We start from the raw sequence: 19,766 nt of genomic DNA, 5'->3' as shown, positions 1-19,766 counted from the left end.
GTTTGAGAAATGTGAGTTCAGGTGCAGATAAGGTCAGTAGTAGAGCAGCTTCTTCCACTTCTTGAAAGGAAAAACCTACATATGATAGGAAAATATGACCACAAAAAAAAGGAATTTAACCTTTATTTATTTCATTTATTATCCTTATGCAACATAGCTGCTTATAGCTGTTTGGACATTCCATTCATGCATGGTTAATTAGGCAGTGACAAGTTTGTGCTAGTTAATTCCTTTACCCCAGAGCAAATTCAAGTACTGAAGAACTTCAGTAAAAAAAAAAAAAAAAAATTTTTAAAAAAAAATGTTCCTTCCTCCAGAATGCAGAATGTTTTTAAAAAGTAATTCTTCTAGCAGTGATTAAAAACTGCCTGCTATTTTTCTCTGTACATATGCTGAATGAATGTACGTGTTAGTAGCCACAGTGCTGTTGGAGGGGAGTCAATGCAAAGGCTTCCTTGGCTAAGAAGCTGCTTCAAAATTGGCACTTGAGACGATAGTACTAGCTTGGGTTCACTTCGTCAATGTGTATATGCATAGGAATTTCCCTGGCTATTTTGTGAAATAAAATAGAAATCATTTTCTTCTTTAAAATCTGAACCAAAACAGATGTTATCCTGGCTGTAAGTTACAAGAATGTTTTTAATTGATTGCTACATTGGTGTGGAGTTAACCAAACCTGTCCCTACAGCAAGGACATGCAAAGTGAAAGCCTTTTTCCTTAAGTGTTTGGGTCTTTATCAGGCCTGTTTTACAAGGGAAGGCATCTCTGTTAGCCCCAGGGGACAGACACCTGAGAAGCTTCTTGCCTAAGGGAAGTGGGGCAGGGTAGGGACTCTGTGTCTGACAGGCTCCTGGTTTTGCACTTCATTCTCTGAATGTGTCCCTTCTTCTCTGTTCCCGTATTCTTCACATTCATGTGACATGGTCTCATGTGATTTCTCTGTGAAAACTATTAGAAACATTGGGTTTACTTCCTTAGTACGCTTGTCAACAATTCATCCCAGTCACCCTAAACTAAGTTGTCTTTTACAACAGTTTTAAGACCTATTCTCTGTTCTGTAATTAATTGAGTCTTTCAAGGTAGGTTTATGTGTAGTGATGAGGCTTGGAGGGTGGCTCCATTGCAGTACAGTTCTGGAGTCAGGAGCAGATGGTATGTTTTGTTATGTATTTAGAGGAAATGAAAATTATTTATGTTAAAATGAAATAGTAGAATTTCAGTATTCAATACAAGAACATCATGGAAATGAATTTGTTGGAATCACAGAAATGGTTTGGGTTGGAAGGGACCTTAACGATAACCTAGTTCCAACCCTCCTGCCATGGGCAGGGACACCTCCCACCAGACCAGGTTGCTCAAAGCCCCATCCAGCCTGGCCTTGAGCACCTCCAGGGATGGGGCATCCACAGCTTCTCTGGGCAGCCTGTGCCAGGGCCTCACCACCCTCTGAGTGAAGAATTTCTTCTTTATATCTAATCTAAATTTACCATCTTGTGGTTTAAAGCCATTACTCCTTGTCCTATCACAACACCCCCTGACAAAGAGTCCCTCCCCAGCTTTCCTGTAGGCCCCTTTAGGTACAGAAAGGCTACTATAAGGTCTCCCTGGAGTCTTCTCTTCTCCAGACTGAACAACCCTAACTCCCTCAAGCCTGTCTTTGTAAGAGAGGTGCTTCAGCCCTTTGCACATTTTTGTGACCCTTCTCTGGACTTACTCTAATACATCCATGTCCTTCTTGTGATGGGGGCCCCAGAGCTGAACGCAGCACTCCAGGTGGGGTCTCGTGAGAGCAGAGTAGAGAGGGAGAATCCCCTCCCTCACCCTGCTGGCCACACTTCTTTTGATACAGCCCAGGATACGGTTGGCTCTCTGGGCAGCAAGCGCACATTGCTGGCTCACGTTGAGCTGCTTGCAACACCCCCAGGCCCTCAGGGCTGCTCTCAGTCCATTCTCCACCCAGCCTGTATTTGTGCTTGGGATTGCCCCGGCCCAGATGCAGGACCTTGTACTTGGCCTTGTTGAACCTCATGAGGTTCAACACCCACTGAGAGGCCCACCTCTCAGGCCTGCCTAGGTCCCTCTGGATGGCATCCCCTCCCTCCAGGGTGCCATCCGCACCACACAGTTGTTACTGATCTCCTCCTGGACATTGAGCTGTTGACCACGACTCTTTGGGTGCAACCATCCAGCCAATTCCTTACGCACCAAGTGGTCCACCCATCAAATCCATGTCTCTCCAATTTAGAGACAAGGATAACATGGGGGACAGTGTCAGATGCTTTGCTCAAGTCCACGTAGATGATGTCAGTTGCTTTTCTGCTATCCACCAATGCTATAAACCCATTGTAGAAGGCCACCAGATTTGTCAGGCAGAACATGGCCCTTAGTGAAGTCATGTTGGCTGTCACCAACCACCTCCTTATTCTCCATGTGCAAATTTCCATGTGCAAAATTCAACTGTGTAGTCTTCATATTAATGCCAAACACTCTGTACCTGAGAGACAATCACAAGTCACTCTACTTCATTTGGGAAACACAAGGTGCTGTTAAAGCTGCCTGTGTGTTTTCTCACCTCTTTTACTGACTTGCACCGCTGTCTCCAATGCTTTGAGTAAAGCCAGGTGAGAAATTTTGTTCTGTTCTGCCAAAGATTGTGGATTTAAATGTTCTTCAGTGGGTTGAAACAGAGACATTTCCATGTGTTTTTTAAGCTGAAAAAAAAAGATATGTTTTCACAACTGCTGTCTAGGAGATTGTATACAACTTTATATGTAAATGATCAGCTCTCTAGGGCTGTAAGTGGGATATTTCTTTATTCCCATTACGGCAAGATATAAAGCGAGGAGGCCAAGGGCTTAAATCTGGATATCCTGTATGTGACCAAGTGCTGTGATTGTGTCTTCCTGCTTTTTTTTTTTTGTTTGTTTGTTTTCCTGCCAGTGCTGGAACAGTAAAGTAGTCGTCATTCCTCTGTCCCTGACAAGGAAGTCTGCCTTGAATCTCAGTGCGCTCTCCAGTAAGACAAAAGTAGGAATAACTGTACTTTCATGAAAGGTCCCATTGAGGTGACTGCATATTCCAAGAAAAAAAAATAATCAGAAGAACCCTTGGTTAGGGATTAAGGAGCAGCTGAGTAGCTGCAATGTTGTACTGCAGAGATAACTGTATTTCTCTGCTAGAGGAACTTTTTATTCCATAAAATATGTATTTATATATTTACATATAAAATAATTTAGATGATTCAGTTAACTTTTGTCCTGTTTAGTGAAGGATCTCATAGTTTATTTAGGTTTTAGCTGTTGTAACAAGCTGATTTTGTGACTGACACAGAAATCAGAGGCAGTTAAACAGGGGCTTTTGTCAAGAAAATCACTTGTCTATTTTACAGTTTAGTTTATGGAAGCAAAGAACAGTGGGGAAAATGTGCTTGTGTTTCAGACTAGAGTAGGACAAAAAGATGTTACTTAGCATGATTGGGGGATTGAAATAAGAACATTGTTTAAATTAAACTGCAGCTATAAAGGGAGTTGGTCTTAAGCTAAATGGCATTGTTTGTTAGATATCTATTTTCAGCATGCAGACAGTTACAAATGATGGTAAAGGGGGAGCCAAGATTTCAGGAGAATGAGAACAGAATATGAATTGTAGTTATGAATGGTCCCTTGTTTCTGAAGCCAGCAATAGCTTGCTGGTGTCTGACATCCCATTTGTAATAGAACAATTTATTTGTTTCTAAAGATCACGTTGCTTTCAGTAAATAAAGGAAAATGCACTGGTTAAGGTAAGGATCAATTATTTCGTATGACAATTCAGACAAGCTGTGTAACAAAAAGCAACAAGAATATTTCCATTGCAGAAATGCAGTTACAGTGTCACATGTCTCTCTTAATCATGTGTTTTTCTTCAAGCCAAACATATTTGAGAGTTGGGGAAAAAATGAAAAGAAATAGATTAATTAAACTTATTACTGTTTGTATTATCTACAAAGAAAACAAAATTTAAGATTTAATTATATTTTCTTGTTTTAGAAGTAATGCTGTAAATTTTTTTGCTGGATGTTTATAATTTGTTAGATGAAATGTGATTCACTGTCATGGAACTGAGAGGTTAACTTCATCATTTTGATCATATTTAATGCTTTATTTCTGAGTAATAACTTTTAGGGTGTATTTTTTTTCTTATTCATTCAGCTGCTTTGTAATATGACTTCACATCTGGATTTAACTTGCTCAGCTGAGTGTAGGGAGAAGGCCCAGATATACTGATTGAAAAGGACAGTTGATGAAGAGATAAGGGGGTTCTAGGGATGCCAACACAACAATTTTTTTTAATTTTTTTTCCTGGGGTAATTAATATTCTTTCTGTACAAGATGAAGAAGCAAACTTTAAAGGAATTAGGGGTATCTTGCAAGGAATGTTTGTGGAAGTTAAGTTCCCAAATTTTAATTTCAAACAATGAGCCAGCACACAAGTAAAGTTATGAATTTTTTTTTCTTCTTTGCCTCTTTTTGCCTTCTTGGGATTTGTATCCAGTGCTAACTGGCCAGGATAAATTGCTGCCAAATAACTGAGGGATTTTTGTTTGGCTTGGTTTAGTTCCATGTCACAGATCCTAGTAAATACTCACTAACCATGCTGTAGACTGCTGCAATGACTCCATCTGTAGAGTTTACGTAGAGAGATTAGCTTTTTTATACATTGTTAGAATTCTTTTATCTTGTGTATGAGAGCCAGCAAAAACTTGTTTGCATTATGATATGTTAGATAGAGTGTCTGAATTATTGAATGAAACATTAGGTGCTGCTTGCTTTCTCTGCAGAGAGGAACTGAAACTATGCCTAGAAAATGCACTTCATGAATATTTTGGGGGAAAAAGCCCTACAACCCTCCGTATAGTTTCTCCTTTCTCACTGAAGGAAATGAGACCTTGTCATGGTTTTGTGAAATCCAGAAGATGATTTAGGCAGTTAAAGAAGGGTCTTTGCAGGAATACATCTCGTTGTTAAACAGTCTGTTGTTGCTCAGTAACTGATTAGGTGAAAGCATGAAAGTTCCTAAAAAATCTTCTTAAGCTGCACAGGTTTTGCCAGGAACTGAAAGAAGGATCTTTGCATTGCTGGGCCATGGAGATGCACATGCTGAGAAGTGGCTTTCACTGAGTGTGTGTGGCTGTTTCAGGGGGAGACAAAGGGAAATCCAGATGCTGACGCTTGAAGTTGTCCCAGGAGTGGTGAATTGGTTCAGTGAAAGTGTCCAGGGGGTCTTTGTGGTCTCTGGTATTGCAGAGTACGGTGGAAGTAAAATTAACTTTGGCTGGGAGTGCTCTTACATATCTGATTATCTGTTTCAGTGACCCTCTCATGTTTGCATATGAGGAATGTTTGCCAGCTGAGTGCTTAAGATGACTCCTCACGTTGGAAGGAATCCCTTTGTGATTTCCCAAGGGGAATGGCTACAGCAATGAAGCACGAGGTTTGATTATGTCAGCTGTCTATGGCCGGTTCTGGAGCCAAGGCAGAGCTTTCTTTCCCTTCCATAGCTGATGAAATGAGGTGATGAGAAGGACTCTGATGCCAATGGAGTGTAAGATCCCAAGGAAACACCACCATTGCCCAGCTCAAGCCTATATATATACTGAGGTGATAGAGTTTCTGGTGGAAGCTGTGTTAAAAGGATATTGTGAAACAGAATTTTGGAGAGCTTGGTTAGTGAATCTGGATGGTAATAATTGCTGTTTTTTCATGAGTTTGCTTTAAGTCCACAGATGTACTTTGAATTACAGCAGAACCTTCGTATGTTAGGGCAAAGAAGAGCTCCAAAGACACAGTGAAACAATACTTGATGGGAATGCTATAAAACTCAAGCTCGGCAGGCTGCAGCAATCACCCATGCCCACCTCAGTGAGCTGTAGTAGCCAGGATTTGGGAGCAGCAGGACTCCTGCTGACTGTGCCTAGGGGAGTTCCCCCACTGAGCCTGTAAACCAAAGCCAGAGATCAGATGATTCATACCCATGGTAGCCTGAAATAAAGCTTGAAATCAGGCAGGCAATGCTGCTGATCCTTATTGTTAATGTAACAAGGTGGAAAAGAGCTTAAAAACAGGGGATTGAAACTCTGCATTAATGCTGACTACTTCTTCTCTGTTAGTTTCTGGGATAATGAATTTATCATACTTTAGCGTGTGTATTAAAGTTTGTTTGCATGTCAGTTTATCTTTTAGTGCTCTGTAGTCTGAGGAAAGAAAGAACAGCAGAAATTAGGTGAGAAGCCAGCTAAAACCCAACATATTTCCAGTGCTTTTCCTAAGTTTACAACACAAAACTATTCTGTACTAGCATATACATTTTTCTGTAGTACCAGATGATGGTCTCTGTTAAAAGATGCGTCTCTAAAGTCTTTCCTCATTTAGAGTACACTGAGAAGATAGAGGTTGCCTGCACTGCTTTGAGAGCAGTGTTAGGTGGAATTATCTTTGGGGAAAAGTAACCTATTGCAGTGTGTCCAAAAAGACAAATCAATCTCCAAAGCAGCATGCAGCTTCTGGACCCCACCTTGGCCATTACCACTGAAGGAAGGAGGCTAAGCGTGTGAACACTTCCAAGGAAGGTCAAGGTTTTTAGGTGTTAAAAGCTCTGCTTTTGGGAGTGGCTGCAAATGTTTCCGTTTTGACATTGCTGGATAAATGGTTGTTCAGCCCTGGCCTAATGATCCAGAGTACAGATTTCCTTTTGCGTACATCACGTGAAGGCATGGTGCTGACAGAGTAGGAGAAAGAAATCTATTCCAAAGTTGAAGGCAAACCCCTTGCTACTTCATATCCAAAATGTGTCAGGCTGGTGGAAGGATGTTGCTAAACATGGTCCAAGACCTAAAGTACTTTGGCTTTTGCTTTGGGTGGGTTCTAGCTCTTTTTTGTATGATATACAGTTTATGTACCTGAACTGTGTGTTTTCTTTCTGTGGAAGTAGGATCTCTCGTGGTCTATCTGCTTTTGGCCCCTAGAATAAGTGCCTTGCAGGACTCCCAAGTCATTTCAGTTCAAACTATTATCAGATGATGCGGCAGCTTCTGACTGCTAATTAGAATTAAACAGGCTGTAGAAGAGAAAGGCATATTCCTTAAACAATTAAACAAGAACTGCTTCAGTTTAAAAACAATTATTTGGAAAACTATATATAATAGATGAAAAAAAGTAGAGAAGTAAAGGACAAGCCAGATTGTGCTTTCTTGTGGAGATATTATTTTAAAAAATGGTAATTTTCCCACAAATATATCAACTGTGTGGTCAAAAAGTTTTCCTAGAAAATCTTCATTTGTCTTTCTTTCTTCACATGACTCTTGCATCCTGTGGTTAGCCAACATGCTCCTTCTCTCCTCTTCCAGAGCTGGATGCTTCATTTTTCCCAGTGACTTGTCCTTCTGCTGTTTGGTTTCCATTTTATGAATGCTCACTGTTTTTTTCCATGTACGGGCTGTGCTTTTGGCAGCATGTTGCAGGGCGAGTTCAGCAATTCCTATAAACGACAGCGTTGGCTGTGCTCAGCTACACGTATCACTAGCAACAGCCATGTCATGCTGCATGTGTAGTTTCTCTGTTTTGATGTCTCTTCCTCATGTTAGATGAGGTGGCGTTTACATGGATTCAGTCCAGTGACCACAGCAGTGTGATGTGGTGGAACCCCTTCAGTACCAATGGAAAGTCAATAGCCTTTAATACTGATGTATTTTAAGTGTAGACAGGGATCTATCATGCATTCATGCAGATTTCAAAATAATACCCATCCATACTGTCCTAGCAGCCTCTCATTTTAAAGATGTGCCTCTCTGTACACCAGTGACATTTCTTAGTGAAATGTTAATGGCGGAATCTATGGTGGAAAAGATGGCTTCTTCCAGGGACCAGCATGTGGCCCCTGTTAGTGGCACTTAATACCACTAATTGTCAGTGTGCAGAGTATGAAGGCAGTTAAACAGCCATGAAATGCTTGTTTTATGTGGCAGCCTTTGTAAATCACAGCACTGTAGGGGTTGGAAGGGACCTCCAGAGATCATCGGGTCCAACCCCCCTGCCAAAGCAGGTTCCCTAGAGCAGGTTGCCCAGGTAGGCATCCAGACGGGCCTTGAATATCTCCAGAGAAGGGGACTCCACAACCTCCCTGGGCAGCCTGTCCCAGTGCTCCATCACCCTCACCGTGAAGAAGTTCTTTTTCATATTGGTGCAGAACTTCTTGTGCTCCATTTTGTGGCCATTGCCACAAAACATAAGTATAGTGTAGCCAGCATTGAAGTGCATCCTGTGGAGTCAGGGAGAACAGGTCTGTTCATGCTGCTGATACTCTCTGGGCAGCCTAGTTCATACCTAAGGTTTTTGTTTTAACCTCTTTGGTTTTTGCAACTCTTAATTTTTAGCTAACTTCAAGCTTAATTTTTAGCATTGTGAGCCATATGTGTAAATCTTTCCGAACATCTGCTGCTGTTGGTAGCAGCCTCTTTCTTAAGCTTGAACAGGCAGATTCATCGTTCTTCTGACTTGAGTTTGAAGTTTGCTTTTTGTCCAGAAGAGTAATTTCTGTTGTACATGCTTGACAGTGTAATTAGTATGTAATTTGTATGTTTATGAAATACTGAAGAGAGGTTTTTACTTATTTCTTTGTTGTTTGTTTGAAGGGAGAGCCTGTTAATTTGTGTGGTTTTGCTTTTGTTTCCACTACTGGAAACGCTCCTTGTTCTGAATGTGTGCTTGTTTGTTTTGTGACTGTTTCCCGTAGAGACCTTTAATGCTCACGTTGTGGTCATGCTTTGGATGTGTGTGAGCTTTGAGTAATTAGCAATGTTTTTATGCCGCGTGGACCTGGGTTTCCTGTAACACCAGCTTAGCCCAACTGTGTGTGAGTGGGGAATGAAAACCTCTGGCTCCCATCTGCTTTCCAGGGAAGTAAACTGAGGGGAGCTCACGTGTTTTTGGGTTTTGGGTTAGACTTTTTTTCTACTTTCCAGCAAAGGAGATGCTTTCCACCTGTGTGACTGTACAAGGAGCTAATTTGTGGGTATTAGTGGTGTGCTGGAAAAGCGTAAGAAGCACTGCTGAGGCACCTGTTTGTGGAGGGCCTTTCTCCTCAACTGCCATCATGTCTGACCCTGTGCCGTGGCATGGAGGGTGCTCAGCTGTCATTGTGTCATCTTGTTGTGGTGACGCATCGTGGTGGCATCTTGGCAGGAACCAGGCCAGGCCTCAGGGCTGCTCCTGCCTGCGCTGTGGAGGAGATAGGGCCTGGAGGCTACACACATGGAGAGGAGGAGGCCATGCACCTCCGTCCTTCCCACAGGTGTAGGACTGAGGGAGTGCATCTGAGTTTGCTGAGTCCTGATGTGATGAGGTAGCTCCTGGATGTTTGTTCCTGGATGTTTGTGTCTTGTTGAAGATGCCTTGAGTAAAAATGTTCCATTACAGTATCTCTGCAGCCTGGCTTCATCCTTTAAAGCCGTGCTCAGCAGTGGGAGGTCACTGAGCAGTGTGGAGGTTGGTGCTCGAGAACATTCTGGAAAAAAAGTTGCAGATATGCACACCCAGAAGGGCATACTTATGGAAGTGGTCAGTTAGTGTCCTTGAAGTGCCAGTAAATGGTGGTTCCTGAAAGCCAGCTGTCCTCTTGTGCCCTTAGGTTCGTTTAAGTACTGATGCAGTACCTCAGAGGCTGCCATTGCTTCTGCTTGCTCTTAGCACAGCATGCTCCAAGGGATCTTGAACGGGCATTAGAAATTCCAAGCGTGAAAGTTACTTGAATAATTTAAAAAGTTGTGCTTTTTTATTTTTTCATTGTGGAAACAGTTTATAATGGCTTGACTGCCTATTATTTTTAAAGGAGCTGTTGCAGTGGTGTCTCCTGTATGAGTCCTTGTTTCTTCTGCTGGTGCCAGACCTCCTTAACCACAGAAGTGCTGTCTCCCTCTCACCCAGAACTCCAGCTTCACCAGTCACTTTACTTGTCCCCATCCTTCCCTATCCAGCTATTTAGCAAGGCACATGTGAGCCAGCTGGCTTTCTTCTTCACCTTTCTCCCTGCATAGGTGCTCGGGGATGAAAGCAGGAGAGAGGCACTCAGGCCAAGTACCACAGCGAAAGAATGTTCAAGTGCAGTTCTCTCTCCTGGTACTGAAGAAGTCCCTGTCTCAAGTGGGAGATGTGAGCAGCTAGAAAATATTTTGTTTCTTTCTAGCTGTAGTAATGCAATCTAATCAGCACTGAAAAGCCGTGAGATTAATTGAGTGGTGACTGAGTCTTTTAACAGCCTTTTAAAAGTTTCAGCTGAATATGAATCAACTGCAGTTTTTCAAAGGTTTGCAAGTTGGCCAAATTGGAAAATTTTTGCAGTAGCAATTAAGGTTCTTCCTTGTAATTCCTATCATTTCTCAGGACAGACAAGTATCAAGTGTCTGTTACAAAATTTCACCTGAAATACAAACTGAACAGCTCTAGAGCCCATTCATTTTGGAGTGTGGTCAGCATGATGTATCAGGGCCCAAATTGTTAGTTTTACAAAAGTAATAATAATTTTAAAAACACTTATTTACTGTTTTGATACTCTAAAAAGAAACAGAGCTCACAGCTCTACCTTTGTTAAGGAGAGATTATATTCATAATTATGTGCATTTTTTCTCTTTCTGCAGCTGTAATAGTAGTTCTGTCTTGAGGCTGGTTTTGAAAGAGACATAAAAATAAGTATCTGCTTTCATCTATTCCTGCTTATATACTTAGCCACATGGGAAGTTGGTATTCCAGAAACATTACAGTTTCTGGAATTGTTTTCAGGTTGGGGGAGAGTAATTCTTTTTCCTTCTGGAGTCAGGATTTTTATCCTGGAATCAAGATTTTTTTTTATATATATTCCAGTAGAAAGTTATATTTTGAGGCCTTCCTTTATTTTCACTAAGATATTTTTATTTCTATTTATTTCAGTTACTTTAATGAAGAGCGCTTTCCTGGTTAGAAAACAGCAGAGCACTAAAATCCGGACAGTTCCATTCCTTGTTTCTTTGCGGTGTCTAGTAGACTTACATAAGGAACTGGGCAGACTCTAACTACTGAGAAATAAGGGTTTGAAATAGCAAACATATCTTTCACTTTAAAAGAGAGCTGAGGAGAACATCTCTGGAATGCATCAAGGTTAAATAATAAATACTTGAATTGTTATCCCTGGCTGTTTGCTTTAATTTGTAAGCTTTGCTTTTACATTTTGTAGTATCTAAATGTATTTAAGCTAGTAAACGATTTTAGTGAAAACTTTTTCCTATTTCAGGATACTCAAGAATTTGTAGCAAGCTACAGGATTCATGGAGTTCAGTTTGAAGAAGGGAGACGGCGGATCTGTGTTGTCCTAAATATCTAGTGACAATCCAAATTACATGAGTGGAAAAGAGAAATGTTTTCAGATTGCACATCAGAATAAGAACAAGCAGCTCCTTCCAGTTTGCTTTAGTTTCAACTGCATTAATATTTTTTCACTAAATGATATTTTCCATCTGAAACAATGTCTACTTCTTTTGGTTAGTGTAGTTGATGATAAATATTTCAGTCACTTTTATCATATCATTTAGAGAAAAAAAAAAAAAGAGAGAGAATTTGGCATTCAGTGAATATATGAGAGAGATCACAGACATTCCTGAGGCAAACTTGAGGAGAGGAAAAAAAAAGTGCATTGGAAGACAACTGCTTGCTAAAGGGAAAAAGGGAAAGGATTTTTCCCTTCTGATAGCATGGATATCTACTGTGTCCTGCAGTCTTTGGGCTGTTCTTTGTTGTGGAGTTTTTCAAATATAGTAGATGCATTTCCTCTTTTCGTTCCATAGTTCTCTGCTAACCTTTATTTAAAAACAAAACAAAATAACTACAGCAGATTGCAATGACTACGTTCCTGATTATGTGGAAGCCTTCTTTCAGTCTGCAAAGGCACTGTTAAAACCTTAAAACAGGCACGTTCAAATGCAAGTATTTTTGATGGTGGTGTGTCTTCTTATGTCCAGGGCTTCCAGGGTTATTGTCACAGTGTCCCAGACTGCTGAATTGTTCCTGCTTAAGGTTCTGATCATTTCTTCATTTATCTTTGTTTTCCATGAAAAAAACTTAACTGACTTCTTTAGGATCATCTCTGATTTATGTGATTGCAAGGAAAGTCAGTTTTACTTTTTTTTTTTCCTTTCTCCTTTGTTTGCACTGTATTCAAAGTGTGTTTGCTTCACACACATTCAAAGGGTAAGTGCTGATCTATTTTGTTTTAATTATGTATTATCTCTAAAAGAAAATTATTAGTGAAGCTTCAGTAGCCTCATCTCAGCTTTAAAATTAATGCCACTCTATTTATCTAACTATTTATCTGTGCTATTAAACTATAAATAGTTTAAGGAAAATGAATGGGAAAGCAGATGGTGCCAAGAATGTTTCACAATTGGTAGAACAAAATAAAATTGTTTAAATTTGCTTATGCCCCAGCAGGTCTCTGTAAACATAGCCTAAGTTAGATTGTTTTTGAAGTCAGCTTAAGAAAAAGTAATTTCCCTGAATAACATACCACAGAAAAGCCATAAATTCATATACTATGCTAACGATTACGAAAGTACTTATTCCTTCTTTTAATTCAAAATTCACGTTTTCGCATTTAACCCTGAAGGAAATTTTTGTATTTCAGATTTCTTTTTTTCCCATGTTTGAAAACTCCAAATATAGATTTAAAGGAAGAGAAGTAATTCCCCAAAGAATGCTATTGGCATAGGATGAAGAGGTTTAATCAATTATTGTATTCTCATTACTCTGGCTGGCACTTGGAAAGTTAAGAATGTGAGTAGTAGTGAAAAGGCAAATTGGATTTTTAGTAACCAATTTAATTATTCAAAGCAATTTCAGGCAGACTCTATAATGCCAAATGAATATTACTTAGGCCAAAAAATAATGAATTTTAAAGTGATGTTAAAAAGTTGTCATCTTTGGACACCACTTACCACTTTCCCCTCCCACCACGTATTTTTCTGCAGTCACAATTGCCTGGTAATCCACTTTCTGCACCTAAAGGATTGGAGGAACTGTAACTGTCTTAACGAGCATTACGTTTTGCAAGATACATGGTGGGTTTTTTTGGTAGTCAGATTCAGGTCAAGCTTAACTATGTTTTATGTCTTCCTAATTTATCGTAGAACTCCCCAAGAGCAAAAATATGTTTTCCTGTTAGTGCTGTTTTGACGTAACACAAAAAAAATGTAGAAACAGTACATATTTTCTAAACTGTAGTTACTCAAAATGTCTTTTTGGTATAACAGTCTCTATCTGCAGCGCTGAGAAGTTCTTCACATGAAGCAAATGGAAATCACCCCCACCCTCTGTTTATTTTTGTCATTAAAATACATTGTTTCCATAAAATCAGAAGTTCAAAGGAGAATGCTTTTGCACATGAAACTGGCAGGATCACTAAACTCAAAGAATTAATTTAACCTGCAGGATTAAACAAAAGTGGAAGCGATGCAAAGCCAAAATACAGTTTTGAAACTATTTGGTGGGAGGTTATTTGTCTCCAGTAGCCCATCACTAAAGGACGTATGATCTGGGAAGGAACTGTACTTCTTTCTTTGTCTTTTTTTTCATCCTAACCCACCACTGATACAGTTTAGCGGTTCTTTCCATCCAGTAGCGCCCAATTATAGAGTTCTGCATCTTGTTTATTTCCAATGCAAAGTAAACGTAAACACAACAGGGCAGCATTAGCAAACATGACAGGAAAAAAAAAAAAGATCAGGTAGTACCTTTCAATTTATTTGTTTGTAATCTAAGTTGAGAAACTCAATTCTCTGTTAGGTTTTCTGCCCTCGGTCATAAAGTGTGAGTTGGTTGGGTTGTTGGGGGGAGATGGAGAGGAAAATTGAAGGGAAATTGTGCCTCAGTTGACCAGGGTTTGCTCCTGGCTCCTGAGTCATTCCTTTTGCTTTTAGTGTCTCAAATTACCTTTTTTTGCCAGCGGCAGTTTTTGTCTGTCTCTGACAAATGACACTGTGCTGGATTCGGGTGCCTGGGGAATTGCATCAATGGGAAAGTGCTGGAGCAGAGAATAACCAGGCATATGATACCTAAGCTACCTAAGATACCTAAGAAAAAAAAAAGTGGATCCAGAAGCTCTGTAACTAGCAGCCACAAAACTTCGTGTTGCTTCCTAGACGTTTGCCTGCGTGGTGTGGATATTTCATAAATTAAATGTATGGATTCTAGAGCTGACCTCTGGTGAGCAGGTGGGCTCACTGCTTTTACTTCAGCCCTGCTCAAGCAACAGCTAAGTTTTGAGTGTGACCTAACCCTGTAAAGTGAGCAGAGCAAGTTTAACCCCTTCTGGTTATCTCATCTTCCTTCTCCCCCTACACAAAATGCAGAAGAGCTTTTTTATGTGTTGGTAGGGTTTTCTGCTGATGCTCAGTTGTATAGAACAGCCAGAGGAGTAGCCCGTGCACACACTTTAAGTTGTGATACTCTGGCTGTTGCTGACTTCTGACTGACATCTTCTCACTTGTCTACCTAGCCTGGATGACTAACCACTATTTCATGCACTGGTAATCCCCAAAAACACTCTACTTGGAAAACAAAAACCTGTGAAATACTAAATTTGAACTATAGAGAGAAACTGAAAACTTTAAAAAATGAACAAAAACCTACTGACAATAATAAAACCCCTCTTTTCTTTTTTTCCCCTTCCTGGTGAGCAGCAAGCAGTACAGAGGCAGTTCAGGTGGATGCTGAATCAGGAAGAATTATGGGGTTGTCTTGAGTCGCTTGGAAGAGCTCAGTAGCATTTTTTCATCTTTCAGAAAAAAAAAATTTGCTAATGCACAAAAGCAAATATGAAAAGCCTCAAACCAAAGGCATTCTGACAAAAGGGTTTTAAAAAGCATCAAAATTAAACTGAATGTCCTGCTGCCTCAGCCACAGACCGTGACCATAAAGGCAGGGAACCCCCTTTTTTGTTCCTTAATATTTTTGCAATTAGTTCGCTTTCTCTCCTACAGAGAGACTGCGTGAAAGATCTTGTTATTTGAGGCTGCGATAAAATATGCTGGCTCAGCCTGCCCGAAGAAACAGAAGCCTTGGCAAGAATGCTGATTACCATGACAATCCAAGCAGCCCTGCATGGCAGAACAGCTGATAAGCGTCCAGATTCAGGAGATCCAGCCGTCCTTGCGTGACTTTGTTTTTAATATCGTGTTACCTGAAGGAGGGGGGAAAACCCTGTGAACCTCAGTAATATGCTTATAAAATATTTGTGTATTTACATTATTAAAATATATTTTTGTCCTATAATTATGTGTTTTTATTACATTTTAGTGCGTTGTTGAACTCCTGCATAAGAATGGCTTTGGGGAAGAGCTTGGGAGGTCGGTTGGGCTGAAGAATTTCAACAGATGTTTCTGCAGGGAGATGTCTGATAACAAATTTTCCTTACAGATGGTAGCAGAGCAGCTGTGGCAGGTCTAGGGAAGGAGGGGTGAAGCCCTTTTGTAGAAACAGAAGGGTCTGAGGGGTTTGGGCTTCCCTCCTTGCAGCTGCAGTGGCCACCCCTGCTCTGCAGAGCATCTCCAGCAGCAGCTTTGGATCCTGCACTCAGGTTTCATGCGATGCAAATACGTGGTAAAAACAGCAGTAAATAATGCAGTGAGAGGTTTTAAATCCTCAGGGGTTCTTCGTGCTCATGTGGATAAGAACAACAGCACCAAGGGAAACTGCTCAGCTCTTCTTCCTGCTCCCCACCCCTGCATGGGGTAGCAGGGGTGTGCTGCAGGGTGCTCACAGGTAAAGACAAAAAATAGCCCAAATGCTTCAGGTCCCAGCCACCTTGGGATGTAATTTGTTTAAGCCATTAGCTTTTCACAGCGAAAAACCCCCATACCAAAATATACCTTGATGACTGAAGTGTGTGGTAATGGGGCTACCACAAATTTAAACCAATGACCTCACATAACACACTGTCTCAGATTGGGGTAGGGAAAACAATCTGCTGCTCTTTAATGTGCGTGAAGAAAGTTACGGTCGCTGTCATTTTGATTCTGTTAAGAAAGAAGAGGCATAGAAAATTGGAATTAGAAAGGCAAAGTGATTTGATGTAGATGAGTCCCTGTCCAGCTACATTCATTTGTGAACTTTTCTTGTTTAAAGAACCAGCTGCTTTAATGTTTTTGTAAATCTTGTTTGCTTTTGCCATAATGAACTAGGACAAAAAGGTATCTGTATTACCAGTTTCCGTCACTTTCTAGGTAATTTAGTTATATTAAAGGGTTTGTTGTAAATTGCCAGAGGGTATCAACATGTTGAGAAAGTTCTATTCTGCTCCAGTGACCTAACATTTTTGGGCATCATTTTATGGGCTTCATTCATAACGTAGAGCACCTGTCTAACATCTGACATCATTACTGAGAGCAAAAAAACAAAGTGTGTCTTTCTGCATAGTTCTAGAGCAAGAGCCTAAAGCCACGGCTGCGAATGATGATGAAGAGGACGAGGGAGAGCAGTTTGACTTCGACAGTGGAGATGAGATACCAGAAGCAGACAGGCAAGCCCTTGTGCCACCTCCTCCTGATCCTGGAAGTAACACAGAGCACCAAGAGGCTAATGGCACCGGTAAGTCACCCCGACGGGCTCTGCATCTCTAGGCTAAGTAAAAAGTCAAGATTGATGATGGAATAAAAATACTTGGAAAAAAGAGAGATCCATAGAATAGCTGTGCAAATGTTTTGATTGTTTGTGCTAGCTGTACTTGTGGTAGATTTGACAATGCAAGTAATGATCACACACAATTTCTCTGAGGTTTCCCATCCATGTTCAGTGTAAAACAACGTACTTGTCTCAGTCATAATGCCATGCTCCAGGAAACCTTCTATGCCCTTGCACCTGTAATAGCATGAAGATGGCTCAAGATAGTCTGCCTTCACAGCTAAGCTTGATGGTTGCTGATCTTATGATGTGCATAAAAAAAAAGTCAGAATGTTAGAATCTTGTTCATAACAGGGGTCTTATTTTATTAGACATTAAAATATTTTTTACAACACTTGCAGATGTTCCCAGTGCTGAGGTATGCTCTGGAAATCGCTGTATTCTGCTCAAATTGACAACAGCTGATTTGGCTGACTTTGATCCAGTTTCCTTTTGTAAACAGTCATTGTGCTCATGGCAATGAGGGATAAATAACTCGTCAGGTGACTGAGCAGATTGACAACCTGGAACTTAAAACATGGCTTTTCTCTGAAAAATTCTTGTTTGCTCATCCTGTTGTGAAGATGTGCTTACAGCTTGAAAGCTTCTGATCACTTGGGATCCAATTCTGTAGCTTGCTTCAGAGTAGCCTTTGGTTGCGCTGTGCCCCAGCTTGTCTCTAGAGATACCGAGGAGTTTGTGTATCAGAAAATAGTTTATTTTCAAGGAGGAAAACTTCAAAAGTTATTTTCTTTCCCCTGTTCTTATCAGAGCATTTTCAGGACAACTCTCTGAGGAGCATCCCTCCAGTGAGCTTTTTCTTTGCTCATGGCTATTGCTAAAATGTTTCTTGTATTTGTGTATATAAGACACAAATATCTCTAAAATATGACTTGCAACGTGAGGGCTTAAGACAGTTTTCAGCTGTGTGCTTATAGCAAGCAAGAGTGGACCCTAGCCACTTGTCAGAAATCTTATCCTGTATTTAGGATCAAATTATTGTTTTTCTGTAAGGCATTCTTGTAACCCAGTTGTTTTGCTTCTGGAGAGCATTACTGTGTGGGAATTTTGTGTCATAGACTGTAAGCAGATTGTATAGTGGTGGTCATATAAATGTTTAGGATATTTGCAAAGAACAATATGCAGCACCTTGAAAAGGTATAAAAAATAAAACCTTTTTTTTTTTTTTAACTAAAGGTGCTGATACCTTAGAAAGAAATGGAGAGATGCGAGCATCAGAACCTGCTGCAGAAGGCATTCCAACAAAAGTAAATCCCTACTCAGTCATAAATATTTCCCCAATGCAAGAAAAGGATCCATCCTCCTCCCCAGAACCAAGTCCTCAAGATGAACCTCCAAGTCCGAACGTGTCTGGTGGCTATTCTGTCCCCGTGCCCTGTGGCTATGCCGTGCCATCCAATTTACCTTTGATACTGCCAGCATACTCCAGCCCTGTTATAATACGCAGTGTTTCTGTAGATGAAGAAGGTACTGTATTTACGCAGCTTATTTTATTTGATGGGGAATCCTTGTTTAACTTCAGATACCTGTGCTGCTTTGTAAATGCTTATGTACCACTCAGCCTTGATAACTCTGGGGGATTTGGTGTCAAAATAGAATAACTCTGTTGTGGAGTAGGAACTCAAAAGTATCAGTTCATTAAAACAAAAAGACAGGGAAAAAGTAAACATTTTAATGGGACTCTGTTTGCCATATTAGGATTGAGATAGCTAAATTAAGATGTGTAAGAAAAAAATGAATGTACACAGCCAGTTCTTTTCCAACCTTTTAAGTCCATGATGGTTGACCTTTAGTTTGCTGGCACCGTATCACAACATAAAGCACGAGTCAGGACTCTCCTGTCTTATCTTGCCATTAAAAATGATTAATGTTAATTCCCGCTTAATGTCATGAAATAATTTCCAGAGTAATAATTCAGTGCTCAGGCCAACTGATTTCTTTGCAAACCCTTATCATGCTTGATCTGGGTCCTGGCAGAGTTCCTGTCCCTTTTACCTTTTGTATATGCACTTCTGGTGGTTTTTTTATTGTTGTTGTTGTTTTTCTTTTTTCAGGCCTTGTGGATTTAGAATTGCTGTGGGATTTTTTACTTGATAATCTGGTGCATTCTCTTTGTCCTTTAGTATGATTTTAAGATGGAAGGGGAAACTGGAAAGAGGAATAACTATGGATTACAGAAACAGGAACAGTCCCCCTATGTTGTAACCAGAATTAGCAGAGTTGACAGCTTAATGTCAAGAGAGCAGGAAGAACAGAAAGCTTTCCATATCCTGTCCTTTTTTTTTTTTAATTTGTTTTGTTTTGAATATATTACTCTTTAGCTAGGAGGCAATTGTACTGTAATTCTGTGTACTATATGTTTTTTGCCGCCTTTGCTATCTACTTCTGTTAGGCATATAGGAGAGTAAAACCAAAATTTTTGTGTTGTTATTGCCTGAAGAGGAATATATGATTGAGAGATTAGAATTAAATGCATCAGATACTGCACCTTCCTTTTACTAGCTCCTATACCAAATTGCTGTGTCTGTGTGAATTCTTTCAGTTGCAAAAATAGGTAAGATAGTGTGAAGAAACTCATACTTTTTTTTAGAGATACTTAAGAATAAAAGTGCTGTGTGGAAGTAAATCATTTATTAACTATTAGTAAAACTGCTTTCTTATATTGAAGTGTACTGTTTGAACCCCACTGACGTTATTCCAAGCATTTTGTTGATTATATGTATTTTTTCTACTTAACAGGTATGCAGTCAGCAACTGAAGAATGTCACTGTAACTCTTTAAACTCAGAGGAACCCCAAAATAGGTGATTTCCAGTTTAGTATGTTTTTAATGATCTCTAAAACCTCAATTCCTGAGAAAACTTGCATTTGATAAATACTTAATTTTTCATGTCTGATGCTTCCATGTTTTGTTATTTTCATCTTCTTAACTCCATAACTCTGCTTATTTACCAAAAATCTCTTGCATTTCTTGAGGTTGGAAGGGAAGTGTTTTCAATCTATTGACTAAAATTGTCAGATAGAATAGAT

General features: G+C 40.1%; 1 protein-coding gene across 9 annotated transcripts in view; it reads left to right on the top strand.

Moving 5' to 3' along the window:
- Nucleotides 1-19,766, top strand: part of ARHGEF10 (Rho guanine nucleotide exchange factor 10) — a 118,729-nt gene that overhangs the window by 14,471 nt on the left and 84,492 nt on the right. For all 9 annotated transcript variants that reach the window (XM_072036375.1, XM_038176790.2, XM_072036376.1 and 6 more), the window contains exons 3-5: nt 16,474-16,644; nt 17,914-18,204; nt 19,477-19,540. In XM_072036375.1, coding sequence (XP_071892476.1) covers nt 16,474-16,644; nt 17,914-18,204; nt 19,477-19,540 — 526 coding nt within the window. The remainder of the gene's footprint in view (nt 1-16,473; nt 16,645-17,913; nt 18,205-19,476; nt 19,541-19,766) is intronic.

The sequence above is a fragment of the Anas platyrhynchos genome, chromosome 3 (genome assembly GCF_047663525.1).
Source record: "Anas platyrhynchos isolate ZD024472 breed Pekin duck chromosome 3, IASCAAS_PekinDuck_T2T, whole genome shotgun sequence".
NCBI lineage: Eukaryota > Metazoa > Chordata > Aves > Anseriformes > Anatidae > Anas > Anas platyrhynchos.
The sequence above is the reverse complement of the archived record's forward strand: the minus strand, read 5'-3'. Positions and strand labels throughout refer to the sequence as shown.